The 21,257-nt window shown below is 34.1% G+C and overlaps 1 protein-coding gene across 1 annotated transcript in view; it reads left to right on the plus strand.

The window, feature by feature from the left end:
• The first annotated feature begins 10,429 nt into the window (after nucleotides 1-10,429).
• Nucleotides 10,430-21,257, plus strand: part of NUP153 (nucleoporin 153) — a 52,972-nt gene continuing 42,144 nt past the window's right edge. The window contains exons 1-5 of the mRNA XM_044667544.1: nucleotides 10,430-10,462; nucleotides 14,987-15,206; nucleotides 19,845-20,093; nucleotides 20,736-20,875; nucleotides 20,955-21,080. Of these exons, the coding sequence (XP_044523479.1) occupies nucleotides 10,430-10,462; nucleotides 14,987-15,206; nucleotides 19,845-20,093; nucleotides 20,736-20,875; nucleotides 20,955-21,080 (768 nt within the window). The remainder of the gene's footprint in view (nucleotides 10,463-14,986; nucleotides 15,207-19,844; nucleotides 20,094-20,735; nucleotides 20,876-20,954; nucleotides 21,081-21,257) is intronic.

The following is a 21,257-nucleotide window of genomic DNA, read 5'->3' on the forward strand; positions in this document are numbered from 1 at the left end:
TAATATAATATAATAAAATATAATAAAATATAATAAAATATAATAAAATATAATATAATAAAATAAATTTTTCCATGGTTACATGATTCATTTTCTTTCCCTCCCACCCACCTCTCAGAGCCAACAAGCAATTCCATTGGGTTGTACAAATGTTATCTCTTGTTACCTATTTCCTTATTCAGTGAATATTATTTTTATGTTCAGTAGGCATAGCCTAAGTACAGCAGAGAATATTATTTTTAACTACTTGTAATTTTCTCTCTTTAAACTATATGAAAACTCCAGTCTATGGCCTAGCCCTACATATGGACTTTTTTCAATTGGTATTTATTTTCACTGAATTTACATATTATTATTATTCTATATATTATGTCTGATTAAATTCAAATTCCTAGGGACTGTCTTGGCCCATTCATGAGCTGGACATAGTAACTCACATTTTAGAATTAAGAGTTGAACAGTGGCTTGGGTGTAAGTTGCTGGACACTTTGTCCACTCTTTAATTTTTGGTCACTTCAGTTTAAAAAATGGTAATGTTTTTCATTTCAGAAGTTCTTGTGACATGTGTGGTCCTTTTCCTTATTTTCCAAGGCACTTTAGGTGCAAACTGCCAGGCCCCAAAGGATCCAAACTCAGAATGGTTATCTCTGTGGGTGCCAGAGAGTACCAAAGTATTTAATGATAGCTCTAGCACATAGTGTGATATCATAGATATCGTTCCATTGATGCATATTGCAGCCCATTCATACCTGCCCATTCTGATTTATTCTTCACCACATCCTCCCATAAATTCCTTTTAGGGCAGGGAGTGATGTCTTCCTTGAGTTCTTTTAACATTACTTGGATGCTGATGGAACATTCCTGCTATTCATAAAAACTTCCCATGTGTTTTTCTTCCCATATCTTTTAACCTATTGCTACTTAAAGAGCAATGTAAATATGAATTTATAGTATAGTAAAACAAGAGCCATGGAAGCAGGGAACTCTATTTACCTGGTGGTAAAAGGGTGAAATTTAAGTTGTTATGCTTCCTAAAGGAGTGTGTTTCAAAGGTCTCATGCTACTGCAATTGGAGTCTCTTGTTCTGGAGATTTTTCTTTCTTCCCATATTTAGATTTTAGGATCTCACATATTTCATTAAAAAAGCCAAGCAGTTAAGATGATAGGGTGTCTGGAAGTGGCAGGAATTACTATTACTTTTATACTACCTTATGTATCCAAAATTGGTGTATTATAAATAAAGCTCAAGTAGATAAATTTTATTTTCTGTATCTTCTCCAAAGGGAAAAGTTAAAATTTTATGAAGGCAATGTGTGAGGTTTGGGAAAATTAAAACTTTTCAGTTCTAATTAAGCAAAATAGACCAAACCATCACTTTTCCTAGTGAAACAGTATCTTCAAATTAATCTCTGGGTTTCTTTTCCTTGAATACTAGTGGTTCCTTGGGCAGTAATTGGTTTGTCTGTATTTTGTACACCTACCACAGTGCTTAATGAATTGGTGTCAGATACTTAGGGACAAATTGCAAGAAGTTGACATGGAATCAGACTTTTTTTTTAGCATTTAAACTATGGCCAAATTTGGCTTCCTTATTTAAAAAAAAAAAGATGTTGTATGGAGCAATGGGATTTTTGGATTATTTTCTAAATATTCCTCCAAGTTAGTTATATATTCTGATTTTGTTTCTCTTAAAGCAGTGGCTGTGTGGAGTTTTAAAGTGGAGAATTCCAGAGCAACTCTTCCACTTGGCAAATACTATTCTAGGATTGGAGTTTATAAATATATATTTTTCACTAGCCTACTCTGCTGCCTAGTCCAAGGTAGAAAGACCTGGTTCTAATTGGGTGTGTCTGTTGCTGGAATACTCACTAGCTTTTTTGGGAAAGCTTACCATGAACCTCAAGATGATGATTGATTTTTTTTTTTTTTTTGACCACAACAACTCTTGGAGATTACTTCCTTATTATGGGAGGGGTTGCTGTGAAGGACACACCAAAATTATAGATTCACCAAGTATATATATATTTGCAACAACTGGGTAAAACACCAAAATACTGCAGTATTGTTTTAGTGGTTACTTTTCAAAATGAAAATAATGATACAGAAAGCATTTTGAAAATGAACATGGTATAGAAATGTTCTGCAGGTTAGAGTGATGTGAGGAATTCTGACTATTTAGTATTTGTTTTGGAATTTATTTTTAAAGTCTTAGAAAGAGATTACTTTTTGAGTACTAATTTTTAGGCCATCATTCTGTAAATATAGGTGTTGAGACAATTCTCAAAGTCTAATTTTTTAATCCTTCTTTTCCTTTTGGTAAGTATAGTCTTTGCATTAGCTATGAGGGAAGACAAGTATAGGGGAAGAAGGGATTGTGATAAAAAATTCTTGACATAAGGGGACTTCAAAAAGTTGACCTAGGTGAAGAATGGAGTATATTTGAAGTTTAGGTAGTGAGAAGACAAGGCTCAGAAAAGAAAGAGGAAACAAAGGAAGCAGGTAGTCTACAGGCTTATAGAGAACAAAGGCAGTAAGAAGAGTAGAAAGAAATTAGAGCAGCAGTGAAGTCCAGGACATACTGCCCCAGAACTGTAAGATGAAGCTAGTATTTGATATAATAGATTGGCTGAATAAATGAAATGATTTGAAAAAAGGAAATTGTGTGCACCAAAAAAATACCATTTGGTGTGATCAAATCAAAGGAGCAGGAGGCTTTTCTTAAGTAGGAGGAAGCCAAGTGGAGATAACTGATGATGGACAGAATAAGCTTTGTTTTTAGATATTGGAGAAACTGAGAATAATATCCAGTAACAGAAGGTTTATAAATTGGGAAACAATTCAACTGTGATTTCTCATTTATTTAAAGTTGATACTAGTCTTAGATGTATATGCAAAGGAAAGTAGGACCAAATTAAACATACCAGATTAGGGAGTTTTTGTTTCATTATTTTAAAATTGTCCTTAATTATTTTTAAATATTACTTCTTAAAAATTGTTCTTTATTTTTCAAGAAACAAGTATTTTTATTAATGTATTCCTCCTACTACTTCTTTACTTCCTTCATTAAGTAAATTAAAACAAAAAATACCTCAAACAAATCCCTCAATATATATTCTACATTTAAAATCTGTATCACCTTAGTTTATTTAAGTATGTAAATCTTGCATTATATGTGAAAACTAAATGACTATTTTGAAATAATTATTCATTTTATTAAGTAGCATCAAGAAGGAAGAGCTAAGTGTTGGCATTTTAGTGGAAAGGTAATTCCATTTCTAGAATAATGGGTGCTGGTAAATATTTTAAAAATTAAGATATTCAAAATTTACCCAAAATGTAGTTTTCATTGAGAATCTCCAATAAGTTCTTAATCTCAAACTCCTTTTGACATCGTAGGTGTACTTTTGTAAATCACTAGAATTTAAACCATTTCAAACAGTAAAGATAATTTAAGAAATGAAAAAAATTTGAGTATTGTGCTTTATGTTAGAGCCACCTAGTAAATCCTGATAAGGAAATGCAAATTATTCACATATTTCTATTTGAGATAGATTTACTCATTGATGATTATCATATGTAATTTCCCAAGAATTCCCTCTTTTCCTGGACACTCTCTCAGTACTTTGTCATTACTTAAAGCTGTTATTTTTATTTTGTAACTTTTATAATGTGGTTATTTGTGTCTCTGGCTTATCCCTTGCTAGATTTTAAATTTCTTGAGAGCACAATTTGTGTTTTGTTCATATGTGTTTCCCTGACACCAGGCTCTTTGATTTGATCTTAGTAAGTACTTAATTATTAAATAGTTATTGAATGGAATTGTTTTAGACTGATAGAGGAAAAAAATAAAAATAAAGCATTGAATTGGGAATAAGAATATCTGAGCTTGAGTTTCAATTTAGAAATTTCCTAATTACGGGACTATGGGGATAATGCCTTGTATTTATATTACTGTATCACTGGATTTTTGTAAGGAAAACATTTGTAAATCTTAAAATACCATATAACAATTAGTCTGTAAGGATTTGTTAATCATTTACATTCACTACATCAAATCTATCTACATACAATAATAAGATGCTACTTAATGTGATTTGAATCTAGGTTATATATTGGAATTCTTTTAATTTTTAAGACTAATTTAAACTGGCATTTAAAGTTTGTAAAGGACTTTACATTCAGTCTCCTTTGAACAAAAGTACAGTATCATCATTTTTTTATAAATGAAGAAATTGAGGCTAATGTTAAGAGACTTCCCTATAGCCACATAGTTGAAAAATTTCAAGAGCAAGATTTGATCCAAGGTTTGTTTTTCTGATTCCAAATTCAGCACTGTAGCTGCTCTACTATATAATACCATACCTTGTAACCTGGGCTTAAGGTCTCGAACTTTTAGATCACTTAGTATGTGTTGGTTTTCATCCTACTTGAATCTCCTCATCAACTAAAGCTAGTGATGGTTCAGTAATAAAACACTTGTTCTATATTTCCAATTGAATGGTCCCCTTAGCCTTTGAAAGGAACAGCCATCACTTGAACAGAGTAAATTTTTGAATTTTTAAGATAGTAATTCCCAATTCGGATTATTATATCATTACCTAAAATAGGCTTCACTTTAATAATTCAAGTACATATTTTTTAAGGCCAATACCATGACTAATTTTTTATTACATTTCTTGGTCTTCTGACTTTAATTGCTTAGGAGGTCGGAAATTTTACACATCTATTGAAAGTTTGTCTTATTTTGGGACTTTATACCTTATATTCCTTTATTGGGCAATAATATTCACTGTATGGCAAATGCCATTGCCTTTGTAGTGAAACATTTGAGGCTGACAAACATTCTTTTATTTCTATTTCCTTTAGTGCATTCCTCTTTTCTTTGAATGATTTCTTCAGCTAACCCTTTCTGCCCTTTTTTTTAGTTAGTGTAAAGTAATTTATCTGACAGAAAAATTGCTTAAGTTCATCATGCTTCTGTTAAACAGCTTTGTATTCATTTCTGCATTTTTTTGAGGGAAAGGGTGAATGAGAGACAGGGCTGTGAATATTAGGACAACAGAAAATGAAGCAATGCCATGGTGAAATAGCATTAATTTAGTCAGACATTCTTTCAAGATTCCTGAGTGCTTATTTCAGAAATCCATAATCATTATTTTCCTTAGAAATAGTTGTTACAAAATGTTTATCTAGGTGAATACAGTATAAGTTGAGTGCAATATAGATACATATAAGTACATTGTCATAATAACAGATGATTGATCTAACAGTCAACCAAAAATTCTCATGTATGCTTGACTACTCTCAACATTCCCCAAGAGTATTTAAATTCTAAAATAATCTTCTCCTTTGGGCTTTTAGTTCATCATTTTCCTGTAATAATCTAAAGAGAGATGTGGAACTTTTTAGCTTCAATACCTTATACCTTTATTTTTTTTTCATCATCTTATTTTCCTCTCCTAAATAGTGAGGACTTCTTTCCCTTATTTTTCAGAAGATTTTTATTGTACATTCAAAAGGGAAAGAAGTTGAAAGATTTGTCCTCTAACAGTTGTGGTGGTGGTGGTGGTAGTGGATAATTTTTATAGAATGCCTATGCCTAGTTTTCTTCTTTTCTCCTACTTTGGCTTCAGGTACCAACTCTACACATGACTTAAGAAGAAAGTTTGAGGGGCAGTTTTAAAATGATTTGGAAAGCTTTGTAATATAAATTTGTGATTGAGAAATTGAGGAATATTTGAAGCTAAAGGAGCCAAGACGAAAGGACTGAATCTGAAGGAGGATTGGGTAGAGGATTCAGTTTCACAAGTACTAGAACTGATTGGATGGCTCGAAAAACAAAAATGATGTTAGATGCATTTGATATTGATATTGATATTGATATCGATAGATACAATTGACATTGGGAGGGGTGAATGGGTGGAGTCTGGGAGGGGTATGGCTATTGCAATAGTAGTTCATAAATTCTGTTTCATATAGTTCGTAAAGTTCTGTTTCACATTTTTGTCAGTGATTGGATTAAAGGCATAGATGCAATCACATTTGCAGATAACATAAAGCTTCAAGAGAAAGCTGGTATACTATTTCATAGAGTTAATAAGGTGTTCTTAATCTGGGGTCTTTGGACCTTTTTTTAAAAACATTTTGATAACTCTTAATTCATTATAATTGTTTTTCTTTGTAATCCTTTGTATTTTTATTTTATGTACTTAGAAACATTATTTTGAGGAGTCCGTAGATTCCAGCAGACTACCTTATGGATCCATGACATAAGATTAAGAATCCCTCAGCTCTAGAACATTGTACTGAATATGATAAAATGAAACAGTAGAAATAATTGTATTTTTTTTTTTTTGCATATGGAAACAAAAATCAACTTTACAAGTACAGGATAGATAGCAGTTAAAAAAAATCTGCTATTTTACAAACATATTTAGCAACCAAAAAAAGCTTATACTTTGTCACTTATCCTTTTGTCAGACCACCTCTGGAGAATTGTGTTCAGTTCTTCGCATCACAATTTAAGTAGAGCTTTGATAAACTGGAAAGAAATTGGTTCTGTTTAGCCTAGAGAAGAAATCTCCCGGGCGGGGTGGGGGGGGCACAGAATACCTCTGTTCAAGTATTTTAAAGACTCATGCAGTAAGTAGACTTCCTCATTTTTTGACTCCAAGGACAGAAACAGAAGCAATGAATGGGAGTTGGAAAGAGGCAAATTTAGGCTTAATGTCAGAAAAAAAAAATAACTTCCTAACAGTTTGATTTGTCTTGAGAAGTAGTAGTGGGTTCTTCTTCCTTTGGAGGTTTTCTTGGATATATTTTAGTGGGAATTTATTTCATAATTGTCTTGGACTAGAGTTTTGAGATCCCTTCTAACTCTTAATTTCTATAATTTTGTGACTTAATTCAAAGAAGTAGGAGGAACTTTGTGAGAGAAGAGGGAACTCAGGGGTGTGGTTGTCAATGTGCTAAGTGGTGATAGAGGTAGTTGGAGTGTTAATGTGGGGTGCTAATGTGAGGAAAATAACAACTCTGGAGTTGTAATCATCCAGAAACATTTTGCTAGCAGTTCTGAGTGACAGTGTTAGTAGAAAGAAATTTGAACACCAAGGATTATCTCCTACTAATAATGGATATTGGAGTTTACAATGACTTGCATTAAGCTTGGGGTTTGTATTTTTGGGTTGGTTAAGACTTTTTTTCTCTCAGTATAGGCAGATAGCCTTCCAATAAGAGAAAGTGAAAGGAATCAGGGCACACATATTGTTTGTTATCAAGAGCAATAAAATGTTTGATTTAAAATAAACAAATGTGAAAACCAGGGTAAAAAAGATCTGAGACCCATGGTGATCTGTGGTTCATGAGGGTGGAAGAATGCCATGCAGAGAGATAAACCAATGTGGACACTTGGAAGTGGGGGGAAAAAATTGAGACTTTTCTGAGGAGTGAATTAAATACTTTGAGTAGAGATCATTTGCCTTCTAAGAACAACATAGATTTAAAAAAATTTATTTTATTTTTTCCCCAATTACATGTAAAACCGGTTTCTAACATTTTAAAAAGAATTTTGAGTCTTTATTCCCCTCCCTTCCCCTCTCCTGCTGAGATGGTAAGTAATTTCATATAGATTTTTCATGTGCAGTCATGTAAAACATTTTTCCTTTTCTGGAAAGAAACTCGAACAACAACAAAAAAAAGAGTTTGCTTTGATCTAGATTCAGATTCCATCAGTTCTTTCTCTAGAAGCAAATGTCATTTTTTATCATGAATCCTTTGGGGTTGTTTTAGATCATTGTATTGCTGAGAACAGGTAATATATTCACAGTTGTTAATTATACAATATTCTTGTCACTGTGCACAAAGTTGTCCTATTTCTGCTTATTTCATTCTGCTTCAGTTTGTGTAAGTCTTTCCAAGTTTTTTGGAGCTCCCATTTGTCATTTCTTACAGCATAATAGTATTCCATTACAGTCATATACTATTTCTTATGCAGCTTTCCCCCAATTGATGGGTATTCCCTTTCCAATTTTTTGCCCCCACAAAAAGCAGCTTTAAATATTTTTGTGCATAAAAGTCCTACCTTTTTTTTTTTGTTTTTAGATATTTGCTAACATACAAGTCTCTTGTACCTAAGAAAGGAAATATCACTTCCCGAGACTTATCAATAAACATTTATTAAAAGATTTGTTCTATGCTTTGTACTGTACTAAACACTGCCAGTACAAAGGCAAAACACAGTACTGGATCTCCAGGGGCTTATAATAGCCTAATGGAGGATATAATATAGACTTACCGTAGGTGATTTGAAGTTATGGTTGGAGAGCAGGGGGAAGAGTATTCCAGGTTTGGAGGATAGCCAGTGCAAAAGTTGAATTTGATAGAGGGGAATATATAACTGTCACTGAATCACAGTGAGGGATGAGGAGAGTTAAGATGTAGAAAGACCAAAAACATAAGGAGGCCAGATTATGAAGGGTTCTGTGCCAAAGTGCCAAAGATGAATGACAAACTACTCATTTCTAATGAATCATATGAACAACACATACTTTGGCTGGAATGAACATTAGAAAGCCTTCCTAAAGATTAAGAAATGCTGAACAAGAAAATGGAGAATTTAGAGGAATTGCTAATATTTTCTTCAGAGCTATTAGTTGAAAGCAGTGGATTTGGAAGTAAAAAAGCACATTAGCAAAGTGAACAACCAGTTTTAATTTTTAAAAAAATTTTAAAATTCTTATTTGTCATCTTAGTAACCAACTATTGTCAGAAGGTCAAGGGCTAAGCAAATGGGGTTAAGCGACTTGCCCAGAATCACACAGCTAGGAAGTGTTAGAGGCCAGATTTGGAGAACCTAGGTCCTTCTGACCCCAGGACTGGCTCTTTATCTATTGTACTAGCTGCCCCAGCCACTTAGTTTAGAAGGTGATGTCTGAGAATGTGAATTGAATTTCTAGACCATTTTAAGCTATTTTAAGCCATGGGAATGGCAGGTCTCCTGAGGCAAGAATGGAGTGCACCTTAACAAGTACTGGTAAACATATATTTGCATGATTTCTTGTAAAATATTTTAAAATAATTTTTTATAGTTGTTAGTGTTTGGTTTTTATATCACAGTCATTTTTTATTCCACTCCTTTCCAAATGTATCTTACAAATTAAATCAGGTATCATTTAACTGGAAAAAAAAATGGGGGAAGAAGAAAACTGTGTATCACCAAGATAGATAACAAAAATGTAGCTACAGTGTTGAAAGAAGAGTGTAGCAGTCAACACACCCAGAAGTTCATGTAAGATCTCATCTAAGAAAGAAGCCAGCGTTTAATATCCCTGACTTCATATTTCAGTAGAAATGCACAAAGTATGGCTCACAATCAAGATTAACTAGAGATTTTAAAGCAGAGGCAAATTTGAGCTCATGTATATGACTGAACCTTGGTGGAATGAAACCAACGATTAGGGAAATAGTTCTAGGAGAGTATAATTTACTCAAAATAAATTAATTAATAAATAAACAATTAGGTAAAAGAGTGCAGTGGCAGAGTAGCATTATGAAGAAGTTATACTCAGCTGAGAAAATCCAGGAGCCAAAGAAGGAGAAAGTATTTGAGTGAAGATCACAGGAACATTAAGAAAAATTATTTGTAATCTTGGCATCTGTAGACATCTGGAGATAAAAAAGAACTAAATGGATTCAGGAAATCACAACACTGGCACAGAGGCAATAGAATATAAACTCTGAGGCTAGAAACTGTCTTTTGCTAGCACTAGGTGTTTTGTTGATTTGTTGAATGATGTAGTAGTGACTAATGAAACTGGAAATCTAATGACAATTTCTTCCTTTGTGATGGCAAAGGTGGCAGAAACTGACTTTGGAAAATAATTTTTTTAAAAAAATATTTATTAATATTCATTTTTAACATGGTTACGTGATTCATGCGCCTACTTTCCCCTTCACCCCCCCCCCCACCCCCCCCACCCATGGCCGATGCACATTTCCATTGGTTTTAACATGTGTCATTGATCAAGACCTATTTCCAAATTGTTGATAGTTGCATTGGTGTGGTAGTTTCGAGTCTACATCCCCAATCATGTCTGCCTCAATCCATGCATTCAAGCAATTGTTTTTCTTATATGTTTCCTCTTCTGCAGTCCTTCCTCGGAATGTGGGTAGCATTCTTTACCATAAATCCCTCAAAATGGAAAGTAATTCTTTGAAGAATTTTATTTTAAATTTAAACACCAAATAAAATGGACATTGGTTATGTAGTAGGAACAATAACAAAAAAGGACAGTACATAAAACTCAAATCTTATGTACAACTTTTGCTTTTCTTTTAAAATTTAACACATAGCTTTCAAGTTATTTGGATCTAATTCTTACCAAGAGGAAGGAACTAGATTCTAATTCTTAGCAGCAGTGAGGAAGCTGAGATGCAAATTCATGAAGAAAGCAATAGCCCAGGAGTGAAGCTTATAACTTTTTTATATGTAGAAAGGTGTTTTTTTTACTCCCTCATGTTGGATATAATGATCTTAATTGTTTCCTCACTTTATATCACATGGTGCCCAGGGAATTAGAAATTCTAACATCCTTAAATTTTAGCTTTCTTAAATTATTTTGCAGATCTTCAGATGGGTATCTTATCTGTGGGTTCATTTTTTTTTTTTAAGAGACCAAGTACAAGGTAAAATACCAACATACTAGACTAAAACTTAGTTCTTTATTTTGAAGAGGTTTGCTTGAAGATCAGGTAAATGAATAAGCGAATGCCCTAGATCAGTGATGGGCAAATTCAGTGAAACTTTGAAAGAGTTGCCTTAGAAACAGACTGACAGATGAGCATTTCCTTTCCTTTAGTCCCCCTTTAAAAAGTTTGCCCATCACTGCTCTAGATCCATCTTTAAGCACTTAAATAGTGCCTGCTCTCCACCCCAGACACTGTGCTCTAAGTTCTTAAAGAAATTCTCATTTGTTCCTCACTAACAAGAGTTGAGAGGTAGATGTTAATAATAGGTAAAAATATAGCCTACCCTATCTCTCAGTGTTGTATCAAAGTATTTGATGAAATTCTCAAATGCTATTCTTGTGAAAAAGATGGCAAGAGATGGGCTATAGTAGAGTTAAATGTATTCAGAACTGGTTGCTAATAATAGCTCCTACTTCTCAGGTTTGTAGTGAGGAGTTAATGAGATAATATTTGTAAAGTGCTTTGTAAACCTCGAGGAGCTATGTAAATACTAGTTGTTATTACTATTATACAATGCCTCAAAATGATTCTTTTGTTGCATTAAAAGAGTTAGGTTCAAAAACAACCACCAAAAAACCATCCTTCTGTATTTTGCCCTGGTTACAACAAATCTGGAACATTTTGTTCAGTTTTTTGCATTGTGTTTTGGAAAGAGTTTTCTAAAATGGAGGTCATCCAGGATAATGAATGACTTTGTTTTATGGCATATGAAAATTGGTGGAAGGAATTCTGTAGTTGCTTTGCTTCAATAAGAGAAACTTGGGGGAAGAATATGTTACATGTCAGTACCTGAGTGGCTGTCAGTGTGGAGGAAGAATTAGATTTGCTTTTCTTTGATCTAAGAAGGCAGTATAAGTTTGCAAAGGAGATGGAGTTAGGCCTTTAAGTAAGAAAAAAACTTCATAACAATTAGACCAGGTATAACAAACTGTCTTGAAAAGTATTTGATTTTACTTCATTGGAGGTCTCCAAGCAAAAGCTAGATCATCATTTGTACGATATGTTATGTAGAAGGGATTCTTTTTCAGGCCTTGGTTAGATTAGAATTGACCATTGTGTCTTTTCCAATACTAAATTCTGTGATTATATGGTTCTCTGATTTTTCTTATGTAAGTATATCCTGAGTTACAACTGGAACCTGGCAGCCATCATTGCTTTGATTTTTTGGGAAAAGAAAAACTACCTAAGATGATCTCTGTATGCATTTTCTGTTTCCCTTCCCTGGAAATGGGAATTACTCTTTTTCTTCCATAGGATCCCTGCCACACTCCTCTGCCTTTCTTTCTCTCAAGTGGTTGTAGTCTGTCTTGGCTGTGCCCGACCTTTTTTTTTTTTTTTGGTCAATAAATGAGAAACCAAGCAATACAATAGTTTCATCCTAAGCTATTCAAAGAAATCAGGTAATAGAAAATGGAGAAAAAGGCAAAGATTCCTTGATTATTATCCTGCAAAAGTTGAACTATTAATGAAATTTACCAAGATTGGCAACAGATGCCTAGACATAAAATGAATGAGTTTATAATTTTTTTCTAAAATCCTTTAAAGATATGTTTATTTTAAAAAACTTTGGGTTCCAAATTGTCTTGGCAAGCAATATGATCTCAATAATAGATGAAAACTGTTCTGTTAATCTGGTCACATACTGAAATCTTGGTTAATCTCACTTTATCACAGAATTTTGCAGATACTTGTCCTTACCCAAAATTTACTTCTTGCTCATTTTCCTCTGTAACAAAGGAAGGCATTAGTATCTCCATTTTCTCCTTGGAAATTTATTGTTGGTTATATTCAGCTCCTCTTCTCTATTTTTATTTCTTTTTCCTTAACAGGTAAGGAAATAAACACAATTATTTTCAAACTCTTACTTATGGTTTACTTTTCTCAGTATCACTTACTGTAATAAAATTCTTGCACCAGAAAAGAATTTCTTGAATTCCTTATATTGATATCTGACCTGTAATTTTGTTTAAAAGTCTTGTCTTTTCTGTAACATTTTTATTATTTCTAGTTTCAGAACTTAACTTCTACTTCTGCTTTAAAATTAATTTTTAAAAAGTTCTGAAATTAAACCTCACTCCTCAAAAGATCACTAACATAATACCCAACAATTCAAGACAACTGTGAAAGTAGAAATCTCTAGTATACTGTAATTTTTTAAAAAAATCCTTACTTTCTGTCTTAGAATTGATACTAAATATCAGTTCAGAGACAGAAGGGGACAGTAAGGGGTGGCAGTTGGATTTAGAGGACTTATTCAGGGTCACACTGGTAGGATGTGTCTGAGGACAGATTTGAAGTCTGGACCTCCTCCTAAGTCTGGCTCTCCATCCATTAATCCACCTAGCTACTCTGTAATAACATTTTTATGCCATTTTAATCACCTTTTTAATTTTCTGTTCCCTTTTTACCATGTAGTTTGTAAGAGAGAAATATACTTCTTAGAAATTATTTTATTTCAAAAGGTTAACATAGTATGACTGTTATCTACTAATAGTATGACAACTATTTTCCCAAGTTTGACTTTGTTTTTTGTTTGGTCTTTTAAAATTAAGGCTCTTATGGGGATGGAAAGGAAAGGTTACTTACTGGTATTCCTATATATGCACTATATGTGAGGGAGGTTGGCTTTATTTTGGAAAATTTAAAGAACACTAGGTATATAATCGGACGATTTAATCCTTGTTCTGCCATTTACTGACTATGAGATTTGAGCTAAGTGTGAGACTCAAATACATGTAGATAGCTCCTAAGCAAAACACTCAACCAAGATTTCTCTGCTAAATTACATTCTTAATGTTTCAACATAACCAGCCAGAGTGGAATTATGTTTTTTCCTTTTAAGCCATTCCACCTTCAGACTTAGCCTGTTCTTTTGAAAGCACTACTATTCTTCCATTCACACTGATCCCAGCCTCTACTCTATTCTCTCATCTTCCCCACTTTCAGATTCAATCAGTTGGTTTGTCTTGTCAGATCCAGCTCAACAACCTCTTTTGCTGATCAGTTCCCTTTTTCTTTACTCTTATAATTATCTACCCTTCTTATTTCGGACATATCACCTTTCAAATATTTCTAGTTCATTCTCTATATAATTGTCAAATTGATATTCATAAAGCACAGATCTTTGCCTCTCCCTTCTCCCTTTTTTCTTCTCTACCTGCTGTCTCTCTCATATACGAGTGTGCATACACAATGTCAAACATTTTCATTGGGCCACTTTGCTTCTAGGATAAAATACAAACGGATTACCTTGGCTTTTAGAGCCATTCTAGTCTGATTCCCCTATTCCCTTCTAGTCATTTCAATATTAAAGATCTTTCCTTTGTTCCATTCTGTTCAGATTGTTAGCTGTTCTTAATTCATAACCAACATTTTTCCTTTTGCCTTTATGCATTCTTACTATTGATTTTGTGTCTGGAATATATACTATCTCTGTCATGTGTTCTTTTCTTTTTCTTTTTCTTCCCAAACCTATACCTTCTGTTTTAGAATCAATACTTAGTATGTTGGTGCCAAGGCAGAAAAGTGGTAAGGGCTAGGCAATTGGGGTTAAGGGACTTGCCCAGAGCCACATAGCTAGGAAGTGTGTACCAGATTTGAACCTAGGACCTCCGATCTCTAGACCTCCACTGAGCCACCCAGCTGCCTCCTGTCATGTGTTCTTTTCGTGCCAGAGTTATTCGATATTATTTCAAATACCTTATATTTACTTATGTATATATAGGGTGTTCCTAGTAAATTTAAACTTTTTGAGGTCAAAGATATTTACATTTTTTCCTTTGTATCCCTAGTGCTCTGTACTCTACAAATAATAGCTGCTTAATAAATGTGGAACTAAATCTGTAAATTGGGAATAATACCTTCTGTCCTATTTCACACTGTTATTTTGAGAATCTGAACTTAGTGACAGTTGTTGGTACATAGTAGAAATTTAGTACATTTTTACTGATGATTATCATTGTTTACAAAACATAGCTAAGAGAAATTATTGATTTTATGAAAGTGTGATTTGATTTTTTAAATACTGTTAAAAGCAGAACTCTTTTAAACTACATAGGACCAACAAAGTACTTAGGTAGGGATCATATTAAGGAATCTAATCATTTCTCCGCAGCAGCTTGTTCTGTATCTATAAGATATTTTTGGTGTTATTTTTTTAAATTAAGTTGAAACATATCTTTAATAGTTTTTGATGTTGGTAAACAGCAGTTTTTTTTTGTTGTTTTTTAATCTCCAACAGGGGATCCTTAGTAGAGTTACAGAATCTGTTAAGAACATCGTCCCAGCATGGCTACAGAAGTATTTCAACAGGAACGAAACTGCTTATGTACATTCAGAAGACAACAGGGAATCAAGACATTGGCAGGAAAATACAGAAAATGATCATCTTTTATATACAGATGAAGAAAACCCAATTATTAATGATGGGAGGATCACTCCTGACCCAACAATCAGTAACGGTAAGTGGAAGGATGGATTATCATATCAGGGCTATAATTTCACTTGTTTTGATTGAAAAATTCCTTATTTAGTCTAATTATTATTAAAACATAACCAAGTACCTAAGGAAATTTGTACCTAAGCAAAAAATGACTTATAAATAATGACTGGTTTGTTTAATAGAAAACCACTTTTTTTTTTCTTGAAGGAATTATATTTATTGGAGGGGGGCATCTTTTGAATTTTTTCTTTTTTTGATTATTTATACTCACAATTAGAACACTAATAAAATAGATGTTTTTGGAAGCTTAGCTTGAAAGCCCTAACTGTATAAATGCTGTAACATTATCATCTGTTCATTTTGGGTTTCAATGATGTTGGTTCCTAAAAAAAGTTCAAAAAGGGCTTGAGTGGAATAGAACTCTTTAATTTTCTTGTAAGAGAAGAAATGCTAAATCTAAATTTTTCTTAGGTAACTTTAATTTACTTTGCAGTTTTTTTGAGTATACTTTTATCCTTACTGGAAATAGCAGAATAAATTCGATGTACTGCACTTGCTGAAAGGTATTTTCATGCCATGAATGAAGCCTGATAAAAAAGAACAATTACCTTGCCATTCCAAGATATATAACATAAAAATTTGTGATCTAACCTTGTATACTTGGGCTACTACTAGAAAAGAGCTATAATCAGGGAGATCACATTCTATAAAATCAAAATCTCCCATGGTTTTAATTATTATCTCTACTTGGATAAATCCTAAATCGATATGTCCCATCAAAGTATCTTTCCAAGTTCTAGTTCTACATAATGAGCTGCTTTTTTGGTAATTTCCTTCTTGATGTCCATTGACATTCCAAACTCAACATGTCCAAAACAGCTTTTTTCTTTTTCCCAAAACACCCTTCTTCTTAAACTTCTCTTATTTCTGTTGAGTTATATATCTAACTTTTTAGTAACCTTGGAATTATCCTTAACTCCTCACTCTCTCACCCACTTCATAATAGTCAGTTACAGTCAATTCTAGTTTCACATCTCTCACATATACTTTCCTCTTAACTCACTACAACCATTCTAGTTCAAGCATCACTACCTCTTTCCTAAACTATTGTAATTAGTGTCTTAATTGGCCCCTGCCTCCAGTCTCTCCTACTTTCCAAACTAATCTCCACACATTTGTTAAAAGTGATTATTTCTAAAACATATCTGACCACTTTCTGCCTCACTTAACTACACTGATTCCCTCTTCACTTTCCATATCATTGCTTTTTAATTATTATAACATTCTAGTCAAGAAATTGGAATGAAAAGGAATGATCAGATTGAGGGAGTTTTGTAGAGGTAGAATTATTAGCATTTGGGAAATGATTGGACATGTGGGCTAAGAAGGAAGAGTCAAATATGGCTTTGAGGTTAATAGCCTAGATTACTAGGAGAATATTGGCGCGATCGATAAAGAAGGTAGGGATGAGGGTGTCACAAATTCAGTTTTTTATGTTTTGAACTTCTGATGACCTGAGGGAGACATCTAGGTGGAGATATCTAGTAGTTGGAGAAAAGGGCTGGAAGGTCTGAGATGAAATTTTGAACTTTTGTGTTCTAGCCAAACTGATGCTGTTTATTCTCATTTGTCCTTTTCTACCTCTGCATTTGTTAGAGATCCCATGCTTGTAATATATTCTCTATCTCTTAACTTCTTTTAGGGTCCAGCAGAGGTACCTATACCTCCATGTAGCTGTCCCTGATCCTTCTCAGTTGAAAGTGAGCCCTTCCTTCTTAACATTTCTTAAAGCATGTTGCCTGGGGTCCTCCTCTGTCCTTATTTCATTCTTCCTTGTATTATACTTAACCTGTGTACCTGAAAGTGTTGAGAGGTAATGGCTAGAATGCTGGACTTGAAGCCAGGATCTGGGCTTTAAGTCTGCTTCTGACAATAGTTCTGTGATCATCGACATGTAACTTAATCCCTCAAAGCCTATTTTCTTCATCTGTAAAAGTGGGCTGATGATAAATACTTTTCACAGAATTATAAGGAATGTGTTTTTCAATCTTAAAGTGTGTTATATAAATGTGACTTAAAATGTTGTATTTCCTCTCAGAGTATAAGTTCTTTTGCTAATATTTTGTGTTTTTTTCACCCAGTAGCAGCATAGGATAAAAGTTATTTGTTGAGGTGAATAAAAGCATTTTAGCAGTATTTAATTCTCTTTGAATTCGAAAATACTTGACTAGATGATGTCTAAAGTCTCTTCTAGCCCTGAAATTCTGTGAATCTTTGTCATATACAATAGTAGTGCCATTTCATTGTCTCCAAACCTTTTTTACCTAATACCAAAGGAAATTCAAACTTTTTCATTCATAGCCCTCTAGTAATCTGGCTCCTGTTTATTTTTCCAATCTTATTTCATGCCACTCTCCCACATAAACGATACTTTCTGCTCCAGTCAAATTAAACTATTTGCTGACCTCTACCCTGCCAGACACAAGCCATACTTTGTTTCTATGCCTTTGTTTTCATTTATATATATATATCTGCAATATCACTTCATCAAGCCATTCCTATTTCCTTCACTCTGATAGCCAGAAGATATTTCTCTTTCTCACCTCATATCACTTTGCTTTAATCCTTCTTGTACATCCATTGTGTCTCTTTATATTCATAGGTACTCAAGCATTACCTCCCCTGTAATTTTAAATAAAATTTTTTTTAATTAAAAAAAATTCTAGATTTTAAAATTCTTTGTGAGCAAAAGTTTTTTGTCTATTTTTGTGTCTCCTTTAGTACTAATACTAAGCACAGACCTTTTGTATCCTGTGCTCTTCTCAAGTCAGCCATGCTATCTGTTCTCTTTAAAGATGACCATTATGTTCTCCCCTACATGGGCAAATGCATAGAAAATGCCCTTTAAAATTGTTGCATCCATTTTCTCATCTTCACTTCAATTCTACCATTTTTCAATATGGTATCCTTATTTGGGCAGTCTTTTAATATGCTAAATAATTTAACTCTTTTTTCAAGTCCTCATCCTTCTTGACCTTTTCTAACATTTATACTGAACATTTTACATTATTGATCACCCCTTTCTTCTAGATAGAGTGTGTGTGTGTGTGTATGTGTGTATGTGTGTGTGTTTGTGACAGTGCTAGCTTCTAGTTCTTGTTTTGCGTTGTCTGATTTCTTTCTTAATCTCTTTTTTACTGGGGTCATGATCCAAGAGTTGAATTGGCTCTCTCCCAGCACTCTATTCTTTGTATTCATACTCAATGGTCATCACAGGTAGCTTGGCTTAGAGAGGATGCTTGATACAGGGAATCCAGTTACTGGACTTAGAGCTTTGAAGACCTGAATTCAAATTCTGACTTTGACCCTTTAATAGTATGAACACAGGCAAGTCTCTCCAACTGGTATGTAAAATGTAAAATATGAGTTAGACTAAATGGCCTCTTAGGTTACTTTCAGCTCCCTAACATATACACATGCGCATACCTGTTCCTAGTCTCCCCTAAGCTCTGGTTACTCCTTCCAACTGTCTGCTGAGCATGTTTATCTGGTTGTCCTATAGATATCTTAATCTTACCACATCCAACTAAAATGGAAGTAATCTTCCCCCCTTGAAACTCACCCTTCTTTCTAATTGTCTTTTTCTATTGGAGACACCACCATCCTTCAGTCACTCAGGATGACTTCCCTCTCTCTTACCTTCCATATCCAGTTAGTTGCCACATTATTGTTACTTTTTCTACAGCATAGCTTGCCAGTACCCTTTTCTGTCTATTCATTAGACCGCCGCCACCACAGTATGGTCCTTTTATCACTTCTTACCCAGGGTATTATAACAGTCTCTATTTCAAGTTTTTCTATTCCTCATCTTCCATACATTTGTTAGTTTTATTTCTAATTGTATGAATCTGACCATTTCTCTTATTCATAAAGTCTCAATGGCTTTCTCTTTCTTTTTAACAGCAAACATAGACCCATGTGTAGGCATTAAATCGATTTGCATTCTGGCTCCAGCTTATCTTTTCAGATATATTTAATAGTATTTTTTATGCATTCTCCATATTGACCAAACTGGCCCAGCTACTATTATTTCCCACCTCTGTACCTTTGCATAGGAAGTCCCCCATGCCAGGAATGCTTTCTTTAACTTTGAGGCCTCTTGTTCTTAGCTATACTGAATGATTTGCCTTTCCTGATTTCCCTCTTAACCTCTGATAGTCATTAGCGTCTTCTGTTACTTTATATGCATTTTATATTGTTGTCTCTGTACTTGTTGTATCATTGTGTTCCATGTCCTGTCCTTTCACTCTGACCTAGTAAGATGTAAGTTCCTTAAGGGCTCATACTATTTCATATTTGTCTTTGTATTCCTAAAGCATAGCACGGCACAGTGCTTGGCACTAAGCAAATATATGTTGAATTAAATTATATGTCATAAATGCCTAATATTGGTTGAATGAACGTAGGAAAAAGGCATCTCATTCTTTGTTGACTGGAGTCTAAAAGGGATAAGGCAAAGATGAAATTTAACTTATCATTTTAAGCGCTTATAAATTATTTCTATAGGTCAATCTAATAAGTACTTTTAATGTATTTTGATGGCATAGTATTACATTTTTGTCACAGTGCATATTCGTTGTATTGATTTCCCTTTAAGAACCTTCAACAAGTAGATCTGCTTTAAATTATCCGGATGTTTTAACAAGGCCTTCTCTTCATCGGAGCCACCTGAATTTCTCCATGTTGGAATCTCCAACAATGCATTGTCAGCCATCTACATCCTCAGCATTCCCAATTGGCAGTTCTGGGTTCTCATTTGTAAAAGAAATCAAAGATTCTACCTCTCAGCATGATGATGATAACATCTCAACTACCAGTGGCTTTTCTTCGAGAGCTTCTGATAAAGGTAATCTTTAGTTGCAAATACTGTAATAGATGTCCTAGGAATAAAAGATTTAAACCTTGAGGCCATCTACTCCATTCTCATTTTGCAGATGAGTAAACTGAGGCTCAGAGAGGTTAGGTAACTTTCTTATACATACAAATAATATCAAAGATAATACTTCAACACAGCTTCTCTTAACTCTCTTTTGTTGTATCATGCTGCTTCCTTATCAATGGCACTATTTAACAATCATCTGAAGTGAGCTCTCTTTCAATGGAGATTTGGCTCTACCCTTCAAACAGAGGCATCAATGAAGTGGAAGACTAAGGCTGATGAGATCTTAGAGCAACGGTCGGCAACCTTTTTGGCTGTGAGAGCCATAAACGTGTGTGGAAGGAGGAAGATGGCACTGGAATATGGGGCGGGGGCTGAAGGGCCCCCTGGGGCACATCCTGGGGCTCTGCCCCGACTGGCCAGTCAGGAGGTGGAGCGAGATATGGCTCGAGAGCCATACGTTGCTGACCCCTATTTTAGAGGATGATGAAGTCACCCCAAGAATGAGCTTCCTGGGTATAAAAGTCCCAAAGTAGTTGGGCCAAGGGGAGAAATGAGCATATATATATTTTTTCTTTTTTTCAGATATATTTTTTCTTTTTTTTTCAGATATAGCTGTTTCAAAGAACACTTCAGGGCCACCTCTATGGTCCCCCGAAGCTGAACGGTCTCATTCACTCTCACAGCATACTGCCACCAGCTCAAAGAAACCAGCATTCAACTTGTCTGCCTTTGGAACACTTTCTCCTGTGAGTCCCAAGTAATATGTATTTAATCACATTAGTTATGTGACTCTTGCTTATGATCTGTCATTATTTTTCACTGCAGTCACTTGGGAATTCTTCAATCCTTAAAACAAGCCAACTTGGGGATTCTCCTTTTTACCCTGGTAAAACAACTTACGGTGGTGCAGCAGCTGTTAGACAGTCTAAAATACGAAATACACCTTACCAGGTAAAAAAGAATGGTTTGTGATTTGGGGGAAGGCTTTGTGGTAATTTATTTTATAAAATCTCCAAGGATAAATCAGAAGTTGATTATTTTTCTTGAATGTTTCACCTGTGATTTTGGAAAGATCCTTTAGTGTGAAAAATTCCGGATTTTACATGACTGTTTTGTGAATTTCTTCAT

Source organism: Gracilinanus agilis, chromosome 1, assembly GCF_016433145.1.
Source record: "Gracilinanus agilis isolate LMUSP501 chromosome 1, AgileGrace, whole genome shotgun sequence".
Classification (NCBI taxonomy): Eukaryota; Metazoa; Chordata; class Mammalia; order Didelphimorphia; family Didelphidae; genus Gracilinanus; species Gracilinanus agilis.